Source organism: Perkinsus marinus (assembly GCF_000006405.1).
Source record: "Perkinsus marinus ATCC 50983 genomic scaffold scf_1104296960350, whole genome shotgun sequence".
In the NCBI taxonomy this organism is placed as follows: domain Eukaryota; phylum Perkinsozoa; order Perkinsida; family Perkinsidae; genus Perkinsus; species Perkinsus marinus.
In genome coordinates, this window is record NW_003206190.1 from 42585 (window position 1) to 57678 (window position 15094).

At 49.8% G+C, this 15094-nt stretch overlaps 2 protein-coding genes and 1 non-coding gene across 3 annotated transcripts in view; 2 read left to right on the forward strand and 1 right to left on the reverse strand.

Moving 5' to 3' along the window:
• The window catches only part of Pmar_PMAR013230 (hypothetical protein), a gene marked incomplete at both ends in the record, with an annotated part of 1486 nt that extends 1414 nt beyond the window's left edge, over nt 1-72 (forward strand). The window contains one exon of the mRNA XM_002772844.1: nt 1-72. Coding sequence (XP_002772890.1) covers nt 1-72 — 72 coding nt within the window.
• A 1425-nt stretch (nt 73-1497) lies between these two features.
• Pmar_PMAR013231 (ciliary dynein heavy chain, putative) lies at nt 1498-14706 on the forward strand (the record flags this gene model as incomplete). Its single annotated transcript, XM_002772845.1, has 50 exons — nt 1498-1664; nt 1711-1842; nt 1895-2306; nt 2353-2531; nt 2581-2647; nt 2695-2936; nt 2988-3153; nt 3200-3295; nt 3345-3415; nt 3459-3560; nt 3608-3842; nt 3887-4350; nt 4400-4585; nt 4627-4746; nt 4892-5129; nt 5183-5282; nt 5333-5476; nt 5527-9225; nt 9272-9378; nt 9428-9531; nt 9576-9657; nt 9701-9795; nt 9850-9928; nt 9977-10086; nt 10132-10258; nt 10305-10651; nt 10698-10755; nt 10802-11080; nt 11131-11198; nt 11247-11310; nt 11357-11435; nt 11484-11624; nt 11669-11890; nt 11932-12004; nt 12047-12212; nt 12261-12394; nt 12441-12555; nt 12607-12697; nt 12739-12854; nt 12907-13065; nt 13115-13232; nt 13275-13357; nt 13409-13658; nt 13704-13852; nt 13893-13965; nt 14009-14103; nt 14145-14274; nt 14317-14379; nt 14431-14538; nt 14585-14706. 50 exons carry the CDS (start codon nt 1498-1500, stop codon nt 14704-14706), a joined length of 10827 nt encoding a protein of 3608 aa, XP_002772891.1.
• Nucleotides 4773-4845, reverse strand: Pmar_PMAR013232. The gene has a single exon. It is a non-coding gene; the product is annotated as a tRNA-Glu (tRNA).
• Nucleotides 14707-15094: the final 388 nt, after the last annotated feature.

Sequence of the window (15094 nt, forward strand, 5' to 3'; positions counted from 1 at the left end):
AACAAAAGGAAACGAATAAATCATCTCATCACAATTGTGCGGATCTACAGTGTGAACCAAACCGTTATGTGAAGTAATATTTTCAACACCTTCAATTTTTGAGAGTTCGAAAGTCAACTTTTAGTAATATCAACATGATAACAATGTGAATCGATTGACACCAACGTTAAAGTCTATAGTCGTACTAGTCTAAAATTGAAGAAAGCCATCTCGAAAATCTACATATGCATAACGATGTGATATTTTTATGTATTTCTTTTTCTGAAAATTTTTATCGTTAGGTCTTTGCTGAATTGTACTCAAGTGTTAGAGAATGGTCAGAGTATTACCTCGCCCATGCGGAGTCCCTCATACTGGATGTACCAGAAGAAGACGATGAGAAGCTGTCAATAGCAATACGCCATCAGAGCTCTGTAGCTGCGAAGCACTATTAGTTCAGTCTACTATGTATTGGAGTTTCACCCGAAACACGAGTGAAAAATATATTTCACAACTACTGCATATCACCGCGAATATCGGGTTTTCACGGAGTATTACGACGCCACTTCACGTGAAACGGGTCGGGAAACTCCAGTGTTAATAATTGCTTACGATTTCAACCATCACTTCTGTTACAAAGAGCTCTTGCGTTTGAGGGAAGCCAGAGAGGTGTTGCATTTTGTTGGTGGTAAAACTGATCTTTTTTCATAGTAGTGTTGGAGGAATAAATGTTCGTTTTCCTCAGCTGAGTTTAGGAGTTTCCAAAGCTAATTATAAAAGTTTATGTATGAATTATAATAGGGGTATACAAAAACCATGGAGAAATTTTCAGAAGTTTCTTCATAATTTTGATGTTTTCGCCAACATAGACCCCTCCACACATTCTAAGCAAAAGCTTAGATACAAATTCGAGTAGGAATGTTGAGAAACCAAGAAGGATCTTCTAAAGTTTCCTCAGATTTTTCATACTGTCACCGACACATATAGATGACCATGTGCATATTTTCCTACACTGCCTGGCAGAGGCACAGTTTGATTGTATTATGCATTACTCTAGGGCATGTTTTAAAGTCTATGGGGTGAAATCAAGTGTAATAGGGTACGTTATATTGTCTATGGGGGTAAAATCAATTGCAATAGGGTACGTTATATTGTCTATGGGGGTAAAATCAATTGCAATAGGGTACGTTATATTGTCTATGGGGGTAAAATCAATTGCAATAGGGTACGTTATATTGTCTATGGGGGTAAAATCAATTGCAATAGGGTACGTTATATTGTCTATGGGGGTAAAAGCGATTATAATAGGGTACGTTATATTGTCTATGGGGGTAAAAGCGATTATAATAGGGTACGTTATATTGTCTATGGGGTAGAATCAATTGTAATAGGGTACGTTATGTTGTCTATAGGGTAAAATCAATTGTGATGGGGTACGTTATATAGTCTATGGGGGTAAAAGCGATAGTAGTAGGGTACGTTATAGTGTAATAAATTAGTGTATGTCCCTCTTAGGCGATGCTGGCAATAGGCGAGAGAGTCGCTAAGCTGTTCCAGAAAGTGATGGATTTCACGGCTACATACGAGCAGTACGTTCGAATGTATGATGAGAATGAGGGGATGAGCATTGAGGAGGACTACGGCTCGGAGAGTCGCCTCGAGGTCTATCGGGAGGGGCTTATCAAGTGAGCTCACTGGAGGGTAGTCTAGGTTGAAGTGAACATGGTACAGGTACCGGGATCAGCAGGAGAGGATTGCTGCTATGGAGCCTAGGAAGGAAATAGGCCTCTTCCGACTTGACGCCGAGGCGTTCCAGAAGACCCTTAGGCCTAATCCTGTTAAGTGTTTGGACAAACTACAGAAGTAGTAGTGGTGATGGTGAATGAGTGAGTGTGATCTGTGGAGTTGTTGGTAGGTATATACCGGAAATGGCGATGGGAAGGATACAGAACTTGTTGAAGGAGGTCAAGCGAGCTAGTGAAAGGCTGGGGACGCTCCCTTCGAACGTCGAGGAGTTCGTTCATTTCACCACCTACCTCAACCAGCTGGCTGGAGACACTATAGCGAGGGAGGCGGCAGCCGCTGCCGATCCTGATAGCCCTGCTGAGGAGGCCCCAGTGGAGGACGCTGTCGCGAGCTTCAAGGCGATGGAAGGTCGGCAGCTGGATGTGGGGGACCTGATGGAGTTGGTGAAGGAGTTTAATATTAAGACTACTTCTAAGCAGAGGACGTCCTTTATGGAGTTATCTCAAGCCTTGAGTAGTCTCAAGAGTCAGATAGAGTTCTCACGGGGGAGCACGGAAGCTAACGGGCATCGTTTCGTGAAGGTGGGTGTAATTTGGGATTGGTGTGGTATGGTAGAGAGTCTTTTAGGAATTGGAACAAGAAATTCCGGTTATGCTGGAAAGCGTTACAAAGGGATTTGAGTGGCTAAAGGATCACAAGCTCTCGGATGAGATTCTGGCCTCTTCCGAGGAGGGCCGACGGAAGGTTCTGGAGAAGCTGGAGCATATTGATAAGCATGTGGCCACAGTCAGTGTGGATGCCAAGAGGTAGAGGCGAGTCCGGTCTTGTCGGGCTTTTTCACTGGTGGTAGCTCAGGATCAACGATTATCAGGAGGTGTTGAACGTTGAAGTGACGCCGTTTGAGAAGGTGGAGGAGCTGAAGGTTGGAGACGGGAGTCTTCGTGTGTGGTGAAATGTCGAGTTTGTTAGACTCTATCGGGGAGCATATCGAAGTTGTGGAAGGGCCTGGCCGAGTGGGAGCAGATGAGCGAGCAATGGATGCGGTGGCAATTTGGTCGAGTTGATGTGGAGAAGATATCGAAAGAGGTTGCGGTGTACCAGAAGGTGGCCATGCAGAGTTTGAAGCAACTCGAGACGAATCCGGTAGCGACTAGATTTACGGCTAAGGTCGCCGCCTTCAAGAACACTTTGCCGGTGGTGATGGCGTTACGGTAGGGAGGGCGGGGCTCTCAATTTGGCGAATGGATGGTTTTCCTGTTTAGTAATTCCGCATTGAAGAAGAGGCATTGGGAGGAGATCAATGATACGATCGGTGTGGAGTTGGATTTGGAAAGTGAGGATTTGACTTTGGGAGAGTTGCTGGGCATGGGCGTCGATAAGAGCATGGACCAAATACAGGAGATAGCAGGACGTGCTGGGGCTGAACAGGTGGGAGAATTGACGACACGTTCAGGCAGTTATGGTATTGTTTTAGTCTTTGGAGGAGATGCTTGATAAAGTAAAACGAGTGTGGGAAGATCTTGAGCTTGTTCTTAACCCGTATAAGGACAGCAAGGATGTCTTCATATTGGTGGGCTCGAGAGGGGCAGGGGGTAGTTGGGGAGATATGGCTGGCTCAGGGATCGGTCGATGACGTTATCACAGCACTGGAAGATTCCTTGGTCAACATTTCGACAATTTCGGGCAGCCGGTAGGTTATTATATAACGGCATGAGGGAAATTATTGTTGACAGATTTGTTGGTCCGATACGTGGGGAAGTGGAGGAGTGGCAGAAAAATCTAATGCTCTTTCAAGAGACTCTGGACGAGTGGCTGGCAGTTCAGCGGAATTGGGTGTATGTTCGTTGAGGAGGAGCGATTTTGTTGAGGTTGGTTTTGGTAGGTATTTGGAGTCTATCTTCAGCGCGGGCGATATCAAGAAGCAGCTTCCTATCGAGTCGGTCAAATTCATGGATATCGATCAGCACTGGCGCAACATTATGAAGGAGACCAACGATTACAGTGTGGCTCTGGTGGCTGGCATTAAGCCGGGCAGGTTAGAGCAGTTCAGGGAATTCAATGAGACTCTGGATCAAATACAGAAGTCTTTGGAGGAGTACCTACATTCGAAGCGGAAAGTGGGCTTCATGATAACGTTTTGAGGAGAGGTGTTCCTGCTCAGGCCTTCCCAAGGTTCTTCTTCCTGTCCAATGATGAGCTATTGGAAATCCTGGCACAAGCCAGGAGAATACAGGCGGTCCAGCCGCATCTCCGCAAGTGCTTTGACAACCTGGTCAAACTGCGCTTCAGTGGGGATGATGACAAGGGCGGTAGAGGCTCGGGTGGTTCTGATATCGTTGGTATGATATCTAGTGAGGGAGAGGAGATTCCTTTCTACAAAGTACTGAAAGTTCGAGGGAACGTTGAGAAGTGGTTGCTGGAGGTGGAGGAGCATATGGTCAAGAGCATGCATGCTGTGATGCAGAAGGGATTCATAGACTATCCAGAACAGCCGAGGAAGGAATGGGTCGCTGAGAAGGAGGCTCAGGTCGTATCGTGTGTGGGTATGATAATGTGGTGTGCGGAGACGGAGCGAATACTGCAGAATGAGGATAAGAAGAGGGTTGTGGATGATATGAATATTTGGTATGTTGGAATGCTTGAACTTGAGGGGGGGGTGGAGTGTCTTGAATAGGTATCAGCGTAACGTCACACAATTGGAGGACCTCACGGACTTGGTCAGATCTAAGCTGTCGTCTATTCAGAGGAGATCAGTAGTAGCGCTGGTCACTCAAGACGTACACAATAGAGACATCATAGAGGACCTTTCGGAGAGTAATGTGGTCTCGACGTCGAGCTTCAAGTGGCAGCAACAGCTTCGGTAAGGGCGTTTTTGGATGTGATGGTTGAGATTCCCGTCAGGTATTACTGGGACGTTGAAGAGGATGATTGCATCGTCAATCAAGTCGATGCGGTCATCCGGTATGGGTATGAGTATCAGGGGGCAACAACAAGATTGGTTATAACACCTTTGACAGACAGGTGAGGCTTGAGTGAGGTTCGAAAATTTCCGATGCGGGGACTCGAACCCCGGTCGCGTGGGTGAGAGCCACGAATCCTAACCAGCTAGACTACATCGGAGGATGGAATGAGTGTGAAGAATCGTGGTTGTATAGCACTCTCTTAGGTGTTGGATGACCATCACCGGGGCACTGCATATCAAGTTGGGAGCTGCCCCTGCGGGCCCAGCCGGTACCGGCAAGACCGAGAGTACCAAGGATCTCGCCAAAGCGTTAGCAAGACAGTGCGTCGTGTTCAACTGCAGTGACCAGATAGACTATAAAATGATGGGCAAGTTGTACAGCGGTGTTGTTACTGCTGGGGCTTGGACATGCCTTGACGAGTTCAATCGTATCTCTATCGAGGTGAGAGGAATCAGGGGAAGGCTCGCTGGTGGGGGATGGTGTTGCTGCTGTAGGTGTTGAGTGTTATTGCACAGCAGCTACTGACCATCAGAGTGGCTCTATTGAACGACCAGTCAGAGTTTATGTTCGAGGGCTTTATGCTCAAACTCAAACGTAAGTACACATGCTTGGGAACCTCTAGCGTTGAGCTATACCTTTCTCAGCTACATGTGGAGTCTTCATTACGATGAATCCGGGATACGCTGGTCGAACTGAGTTGCCTGACAACTTGAAGGTTCTCTTCCGCCCGATGAGTATGATGGTTCCTGACTATACACTCATCGCTGAGATTATGCTCTTCGCAGAAGGTGGGTGCGGATTCGATCCCGGCACCTTGCATTTTTACATTTGACCTCAGGTTTCAGCACTGCCAAGCGGCTTTCTGGCAAGTTCACGAAGCTGTACAAGCTCTCTTCAGAGCAGCTATCCAAACAGGACCACTACGACTTCGGCATGCGAGCAGTGAAGTCAGTGTTGGTGATGGCTGGCAGTCTGAAGCGTTCTGACCCTGACCTCAACGAGGACGTCCTCTTGATTCGCGCTATGAGGGACTCTAATGTACCAAAGTTCTTAGCAGCTGATCTACCGCTCTTCTACGCCATCGTGGGAGATCTTTTCCCCGGGGTAGAGGTCCCCTACATCGACTATGGCGTTTTACGCGAGGCTGTGGATCATTCTGTTGTTACTGAAGGACTACAAGTTGTCGATGCACAGGCCAAGAAGGTCATCCAGCTCTATGAGACCTTTAACGTCAGATTTGGGGTTATGCTCGTTGGGCCCACTACTGGTGGCAAGACGGTCATCTATCGTACGCTGGCAAAGGCTCTGAGCAAGCTTCGGGCTGATGGGCATCCTGATGAGAACTACCAGACGGTTCGCTACGATGTCCTCAACCCGAAGTGCATCACTATGGGGGAACTCTATGGTGAGTTCAACGAGCTCACGCAGGAGTGGACCGACGGCCTTGGCAGCTCCTTGATGCGAGCTAATGTCGCTGATGAGACGCAAGACTGGCGGTGGACAGTTTTTGATGGTCCAGTGGATGCTATATGGATCGAAAGCATGAACACTGTCCTTGATGATAATATGACCTTATGTCTGGCTAATGGTGAACGCATTAAGCTGAAGCCCGAGATGAGGATGTTGTTCGAGGTCCAAGACCTGGCTGTGGCCTCGCCAGCAACTGTGTCGAGGTGTGGTATGGTGTATGTGGACCCACTCGATCTCGGCTGGCGACCGTTTGCCTATACGTGGCTCTACAATCACCTCCCAGAGGGCCCTCCTTACAGCACTGCAGTGCGAGAGAAGATATGGGAGCTCATGGAAAGACATCTAGATCCAGCTGTAGCGTTTATACGTCGGAATTCGTCGGAGCCCCTGACTACTGTCGACACCCAGTTGGTCTACTCCTTTTGTTTCCTATTCGAAGCTGTCCTCTCCTGGGAAGCTGCGACACTGCATGGTGCGGCTAGCTCTGACTGCGACCCTGAGAAAAACCCAATGGTGGATCTGCGCAAGTTGGACCCTGAGAACGATGAGTCGGCCAAACTGTTGGAAAAGATCATCCTGAGTACCTTCTGTTTCGCGATGGCATGGTCTATTGGAGGGTCCTGTGATACTAAGAGTCGACAGATGTTCGCCCAGTACTGCGAGCAGGAGTTCGAGTCGGTCTCCTTTCCTCGGGGCGGGAGCGTCTATGATGGTTATGTTGATTTTGCGAAGGGCAATAGGTTTTTACCCTGGGAGGACCTAGTGCCCAAGTTCACATATAAGGCGACTGATAGCTACCTCCAGCTGCTGGTACCAAACGTGGACAGTGTTCGCTTCTCATTTGTTGTTGACAAGATGCTGACTCAAGGGAAGAGCGTGTTGTTGACAGGCATGACGGGCGTCGGGAAGTCGGTCATTCTCGCGAACTTGTTGAACAAGATGAAGGAGCATTCTGGCGTTGTGCCTGTGACTATGACACTAAGTGCACAAAGCAACGCGTCCAGGATACAACTAACGATTGAGGGAAAGCTGGAGAAGAAGCGGAAAACCCTCCTTGGGGCTCCTGTGAATAAGAAGATTGTCATTTTGATGGACGACGTGAACATGCCGGCTGTTGAGGAGTATGGTGCTCAGCCTCCCATAGAGCTGTTGCGACTGTTGCAAGACTTGGGAGGGTTTTATGACAGGAAAAAACTGTTCTGGAAAGATATAGAGAACACTACTCTGCTACTGTGCGCCGCTCCGCCCGGTGGAGGCCGCAACGAGATGACTCCGAGGTTCACCCGTCACAGTATGGTCCTCTGTATGCCCAACACTTCTCGTGACGCTATGTCCGTCATCTTCTCCTCTATACTTGGCGGCTTCTTTGCGGCGTACAAGTTCAAGCCGGATGTCCAGACTTTGATCAACGCGATGGTCGGTGGGGCCATTGAGTTTTATGAGAAGATTTCTGCTGATCTTCTGCCGACTCCAGCGAAGTCTCACTATTTGTTCAACTTGAGGGATGTGTCGAAGGTCTTCCAAGGAGTTCTGATGGCGAGGCCGGCCAGCTGCAATTCGTCCGAGAAGGGCGTGAAACTGTGGATTCACGAGATGTCTCGAGTGTTCTATGATAGACTTATCAACGAGGAAGATCGGAAGTGGTATGTGGAGACTCTGCTGGACTTGGTCAAGCTGAAGTTCCGAACGGACAAGATGCGAGCGGATGACTTGTTTGGTGCGACGCCCTTGATGTGGGGAGATTTCCTCAAGCCTGGTGCTGACAATAGTGTTTACGAAGAGATCACCGACCTGGGCAAAATGGCGAAGATTTTGGAAGATTATAACGACGAGTATAACCTCTCTCACTCGACGCCGATGAACTTGGTCTTTTTCAAGGATGCTATGGAGCATGTTGCTCATATATCCCGGGTGTTACGGCAAGAGAGGGGCAACCTGTTGTTGGTGGGTGTCGGGGGTAGCGGAAGGCAGTCCTTGGCCAGGTTGTCGGCGAGCATGGCGGAGATGGGCGAGTTTGAGATTGAACTTACTAAGGGCTATGGTGTGGATCAGTTCAGAGAGGATGAGAAGGCGTTCTTGATTGGGTCGGGATCTGCTGGGGGAACGCAGACGCTGTTCCTTCTGAATGACACGCAGATCATCAGTGAGACGTTTTTGGAGGATATCAATAACGTCCTGAATGCGGGAGAGGTTCCCAACTTGTTCGCGGCTGACGAGATGGATAGAATCGTTGGGGATCTACGACCTGTCGCAAAGGAAAACAACAGGAGTGAAGCCAAAGATGCTGTATGGAACTACTTCATCGAACGCATCAAGGAGAATCTGCATATTGTCCTTGCAGTTAGTCCTGTTGGTGACGCTCTGAGGATCCGAATGCGAATGTTCCCGAGTTTGGTCAACTGCACGACCGTCGACTGGTTCCACCCTTGGCCGGATGATGCTCTGTCTTCGGTGGCAACGAGGTTCCTTGAGAAGATCGAGGCTTTGGATGAGACAATGAAAGCTAGCCTTGCCCAGGAGTGTGTTGTTGTCCATCAAAGTGTATTGCGATGGAGCGATATTTTCCTTGAGAGGCTGCGGCGGCACGTGTATTCAACGCCGAAGAGCTACCTTGATTTAATTCATCTTTATACGGAAATGCTGAGTGAAAAACGCGAGGAAAAAATGAAGGTCCAGAAGAGGCTAGTGGTTGGCCTGGATAAACTGCAAGAGGCGAACTCGGTGGTCAGCAGCTTGCAGGAGGAGCTGACGGCGCTGCAGCCCATCTTGGCACAGAAGAAGGTGGAAACTGATGAACTCATTGTGGTCGTTACGGAGGAACGTAAGAAGGCTGACGAAGTGGCGGCGAAGGTTGCGTCTGAGGAGGCTGTTGTAAGGGAGCAGGCGGAGACGGTCCAGGCGATCCAAGCTGATGCCCAGAAGGATCTCGATGTTGCTATGCCTGCCCTGGAGAAGGCTATTAAAAGTTTGGACGCCCTAGACAAGAAAGACATCACTGAAATCAAGACGTTTCCCAAGCCGCCAGCGCTGGTCATGATGACGATGGAGGCTGTGAACACACTCCTTGGTACGGTGACGGTTGGGAGGTATCATTAGCTGTCTTGGTGTGTTAGGTGAGAAACCAGACTGGGATACAGCGAAGAGGGTGCTGTCGGACAGCCAGTTTATGACGAAGTTGAAGGAGTACGACAAGGACAACATTCCTGCTAACGTTCTCAAGGTGACGATTCTGCTGTGAACCTCGTTGGTCGGCTGATGCTGTTGGTCAGAAACTGGAGAAGTACATCCAGAAGCCGGAGTACGCGCCGGACTCTGTCGGGAACCAGTCTAAGGCGGCTAAGTCGCTGTGTATGTGGACTCACGCTATGGACATGTAGACAGGAAACGATGGATTTGGAGGGCAGCTGAGTGGTGTAGGTATTCGAAGGTGGCGAAGACGGTGGAACCGAAGAAGAAGCGCCTTGAGGAGATGAATCAGCAACTAGCTGAAGCAACTGGGGTCATTCGACGGTGTGTGGGTGTTGCTGGAAGCTTGTCCTCAGATTCTGGCCGGCAAACAGAAAGACTTGAAGGCGATTCAGGATAAGGTAGCGGCACTGAAGCGGAAGCTCGACGATACTGAGGCGGAGAAGGACCGGTGACGACGCTTGTTGTTGGGATGATGGATCTTCGACTGCCGTGTGTCTCACAGGCTTATCAAAGAGGCTGAGCTCACACAAGCTCGACTGCAGCGTGCGGAGGTCCTCACCGTGGGTCTTGCCGGGGAATCGGTAAGTGTCTGTGTGGACGGATGTGGGCATCAGCGGTGCTTTTGGTAGGTGCGATGGAAGGAGACTGTCGAGAAGATGGACGTCGAGATTGAGGCTCTCACTGGTGATGTGTTCCTCTCGGCTGCGGCCATCAGCTACTTTGGCTCTTTCACTGGACAGTGAGTTAGAGACCGGCGTTGGAGGTCGGCATTGCTTCACGGTAGATACCGACGGGAAGTGGTCGGCGAGTGGTTGAGTAACATGCAGAAATTGAACATACCCTGTTCGGAGACCTTCAGCCTCGTTGCCGTCATGGGCAGCCCTGTGCAAGTACGAGAGTGGAACCTGCAGGTGGGCTTAGTCTTGAGAGGCCCGGCGGGACTTGGGCTGTACTCAGGGCCTACCGTCGGACAGTGTGTCGCTGGACAATGGGGTTTTGGTTACTCGGGGGAAACGGTGGCCGTTGATGATCGACCCACAAGAGCAAGCGAACAAGTGGATCAAGAAGAAGGAGGGCGCCGAGGGCAGCTCGGGCCAGCTACAACTGTTGAAACTGGGCAATCCGAAGTTGTTACTTATAGTAGAGAACGCTATCCGCATGGGTGACCCTCTTCTCATTGAGGATATTGGGGAGGCTCTGGACCCCTCTCTGGAGCCAGTACTGCAGAAGGCTGTATTCAACAACAATGGCAGATTGCAAATTCATCTTGGCGACTCGGATGTGGACTACAACCCGGACTTCAGGTTGGCGCTTTTCAGTTCTTCGGCAGCTTTTGTATTGTGTTCATAGATTCTATATGACGACGAAGTTGCCGAATCCTCACTACTACCCTGAAGTTTGTATTAAGGTGGGCGGATGGGGACCGAGTTTTAATGGAAACTGATTGATTCCAGGTTACTGTTATCAACTTCACTGTGACGTTCGAGGGTCTCGGTGAACAGCTGCTGACGCTAGTGGTAGAGGCGGAGCTACCGGAAGTGATGCGGAGGAAAACAGGATTAATGATGCAACTTGACAACGACAAGAGGACCCTGCAGGGCCTCGAGGACGAGATCTTACGACTCTTGAGTGAATCACAGGGGAATATACTTGATGATGAAGTGCTGATCTCGACCCTGCAACGAAGTAAAGTGACGGCGAAAGACATTGAGGAACGGGTTGCCGACGCTGAGGTGGGCCGGGATGGTCACTGTGAGGAGCTCGGTGGTATGCTGACTAGCAGGTCACCAAAGTTGAGATTGAGGCTGCGTGCAACAAGTATTTATCTGTGAGCGAGCGAGGCAGCATCTTGTGGGTGTTTGATTTTACATCGCTCCGCTCAGTGTCGCTGATTACTAGGTATTTCGTGGTTGCTGATCTGGCCAACATCGACCCGATGTACCAGTTCTCGCTGTTTTACTTTGTAGGAGGCTCTCTTGGTGTCGTCTCTTATTACTGCTTTCTACTAGGTCCGCATGTTCTTGTTCACGATCCACAACGCGGAGAAGTCGGATGATCTCGACACGCGCTTGCAGACCCTTATCACTGGTGAGGGGATGGTATGTGAGCTTCCCTGAGCACGATCATTGTTGGCAGATGTGACCGAGTACGTCTTCAAGTTGGTGTGTCGAGGACTATTCGAGGTTCATAAGCTCATCTTTTCCTTTTTGATACAAAGTCAAATAGATCGGCATGCTGGTCGCATCAACAACGTCGAGTGGGGCTTGCTTCTGAGAGGTGGGACTCGGGCGCGAGAGGGAGCGAGTTATGTCTTGGCTCAGGTGTTGGCATCCAAGATGTGTCGGCCCGGCCGGGAAATCCGGACGTTGATCTGATACCCGAAAAGCAGTGGCAGTTGCTATATGCTGTGCAGCAGCGCATACCACAACTCAGTGACATCTGCGCTCACGTTACGAAGAATATCGACGTTTGGCGACAATGGTGTTGTCATGAGAACCCTCATCTCAAAGACCTGCCTCTGGACTATGAGCACACAAGTCAGAGTTGGCCGTAACGTTCGGAAGGTAATCGAAATTGTTGTCAGGACCACCGTTGGAGAGGGAAGAAGATGAGGAGGCGGAGCAGGAGGGGGAGCCAACGGAAGCGACGAGTCTGAGGTGAGGCTCGGACTGTCCACTGTGGGTGACTAGCTGTGGTAGTTACTTCCGGAAATTGTTGCTGTTGAAATGCCTGACTCCCGAGAAAGTCCTCTTCGGCGCGGCAGAGTACGTGAGAAGGTCCCTAGGGGAGAAGTATTGCATCTTCGCTACGCCTATGATGGAGGAAGTCTTCGCTGACTCGTCCCACACGACTCCGATCATTTTCGTAGGCCTATTAGTGAGAAGGTTTTTATCATTGGGTTGGACCCCTTAGGTGCTGTCGACGGGCGCCGATCCGACTCAGATGTTATTGAGGTTCGCTGCGGCTGAGGACTACGAGTCTAAGCTACATATAATATCGTTGGGCCAAGGCCAGGGACCGAGGGCCCAGAAGCTTATGGAAAAAGGGTGGGCAGCTGAGTGGTGGAACGTATCATAGGTTCCCCTCGGTTAGATACAACGAAGGTCTATGGGTGCTCCTGCAGAACTGTCACTTGGCCAAGTCGTGGATGCCGTCGTTGCAGCGACTGGTTGAAGCGATGGAAGGCAATGCTATGATCAACCCACAGGTGCTGACCGTGGCAGCATGAAGAGGAGCTCGATCTGGATCGCGCTCTCAGTTCCGTCTGTTCCTCACCTCTATGCCGGCCGACTACTTCCCAGTACCGATACTGCAAATTTCTGTGAAGCTCACCACAGAACCTCCCAAGGGTAGGATAGATGCTCACGTATGTTCTCATGCTTACTTGTAGGTCTACGGGCGAACGTTAAAAGAAGTCTGATCGCTCTTGATGATGAGACGCTGAACAAATCCAGGAAGGCATCAGCTTGGCGAAGACTTCAGTTCTCGTTGAAGCTCTTCCACGCGGTGGGCTGAATCTGCTGTTTTCGGTGGATATGGTTATGGTCGGCGTTCTTAGGTTATTCAGGAGCGGCGGAAGTTCGGACCCCTCGGGTGGAATATCCGGTATGAGTTCAACGACTCGGACTTGGAGACATCCACTGTCATTTTGCACAACATGTTGGAGCTCGAGGACCCTGAGATCCCTTGGGACACTATCAGCTTCGTAGTCGGACAGGTGACGTCTTGCTGTGGATCGCTCCGCCCCTCATAGTTGTCATTTTCAGATCAACTATGGTGGGCGAGTGACGGATGATTGGGATCGGCGATGCCTGATGGCCACTCTCGGCCGCTTTGTCACTAAGGACATCATGGAGGAAGAAGACTATGCTTTTTCGGCCAGCGGTGGGCTTGCCATCCTAGGCCTCTGAGGAGTGGTTCTTATAGGAACCTACCGATTACCTGACAATGTTGACGAGGCTCCAGTGGCTGGGTTCAGAAAGTACGTAGATTCTTTACCGTTGTCAGAGGTGGGAAGATATACGTATTGCTGTTCTCTACTTTGCTCGCGGCTTCTGTAGGCTCCTGAGATCTTTGGTATGCATGAGAATGCGAATATATCATTCCAGCAACAGGAAAGTGACGTGATCATCAACACAGTGTTGTCGATCCAACCCCGAGAGTCGGGGGGAGGCGGCGGCCGGAGTGCTGACGAGATCGTCTACGAGCTCGCCATGCAAATGATCGATAGGCTGCCTGAGCCCATCACAGAGGCTTCGGCTTCTCCTGGTGTGTTTGCTGTGAATGACCAGGGGATGATGGGAAGTCTAGGTGAGATGAAAGTTCTTAGCGGAGCGATGCAGACTGGTGCTGTAGGAACCTGTCTGTCGCAAGAGATGAGTCGATTCAATAAACTGATCGGTCGGATGAAGAAGACTCTGGAGGAGCTGCAGAAAGCTATCAAAGGCCTCATCGTCATGACGGCTGACCTCGACGCGATGTTCAGCGCCTTGCAAAATAACTATGTATGAACATTCGGTTGAGTCGCCATTATTGTTGTAACAGATACCTTCGTTATGGGAAGCTGTTGCATATCCTTCATTGAAGCCACTAGCCTCATGGTTTGAAGATATGATCAGTAGCCTCTGGCGATGTTGACCGTACAGTAGGGGCCGTTTCAGATCGAGTGGAGTTCTTCCGAGACTGGGTCGTCAATGACCAGCCTGTCGCCTATTGGATCAGCGCCTTCTATTTCCCTCAAGGCTTCCTCACAGCGGTAAGCTCCGACTCTAACATTGAATGGCCATGGCCCCTCAGGTGCTGCAAGCCTACTCCCGTTACTATATGGTACCTGTTGACATTCTCGGCTTCGAATTCGTCGTTCAAGATTTTGACGATCCCCTCAATGAAGTTGATGAGCCTCCTACAGAGGGTTGCCTTGTCTATGGTGAGGGCTTTGATTACTCGCTCCCCTGCTGACATGGCTCAGGTCTTTACATGGATGGCTGCCGATGGGACTATGAGGAGATGGTCCTTGAGGACCAGGAGCCCGGTAAGGCACCGCTGAGGTCTGCTACTGCTGTTGTGATGTGTTCGTTGGTAGGCGTCATGTACGTTAACGCTCCCACGATACACTTCTTGCCCTGCAAGAACTACAAGATTGATCCCGAGCAATACTCCTGTCCACTGTATAAGACCAGCGTTCGCGCAGGTAGGCTTTTCATCAGCATGTTAACTGGTTATAGGCGACGGTATAGGTACACTGTCCACGACTGGGCATTCTACGAATTTCGTATTGGCTATCGAGATGGACACTAATATGCCTAAGGACCATTGGGTGCTTAGAGGAGCTGCTCTGTTGACCATGCTCAATGACTGACATGTTGTTATTGTGCTGTGCCTATGTCCTGTGAGATGTGTTGATAGAGTAAATAAAGTTGAAGGCCACATCGAAGCATTCATTTCATCACGGGTCATCACCAGAAAGCAAAGGTTGAACTTGTGACAGGGCGGTATAACTAGATGTAGCAATAGACTCGTCAATTGGTATGTCACGATACTAAGTCTGCGTGTTCTACCAGTGGCGTATTGTCATTTGCCTACGATCGATGGCTCAATGCCTCATACTAATAATGAAATCACAGTACTGTGCATGTACCACAATTGCATGAGACTGTAGGGACAGTAGGAGGAAGTTGCAACGTATAAGAGCCATCATCATCATCATCTGTAGCAGCAATAGGCTAACGTGACACCTGTCGAGGGTG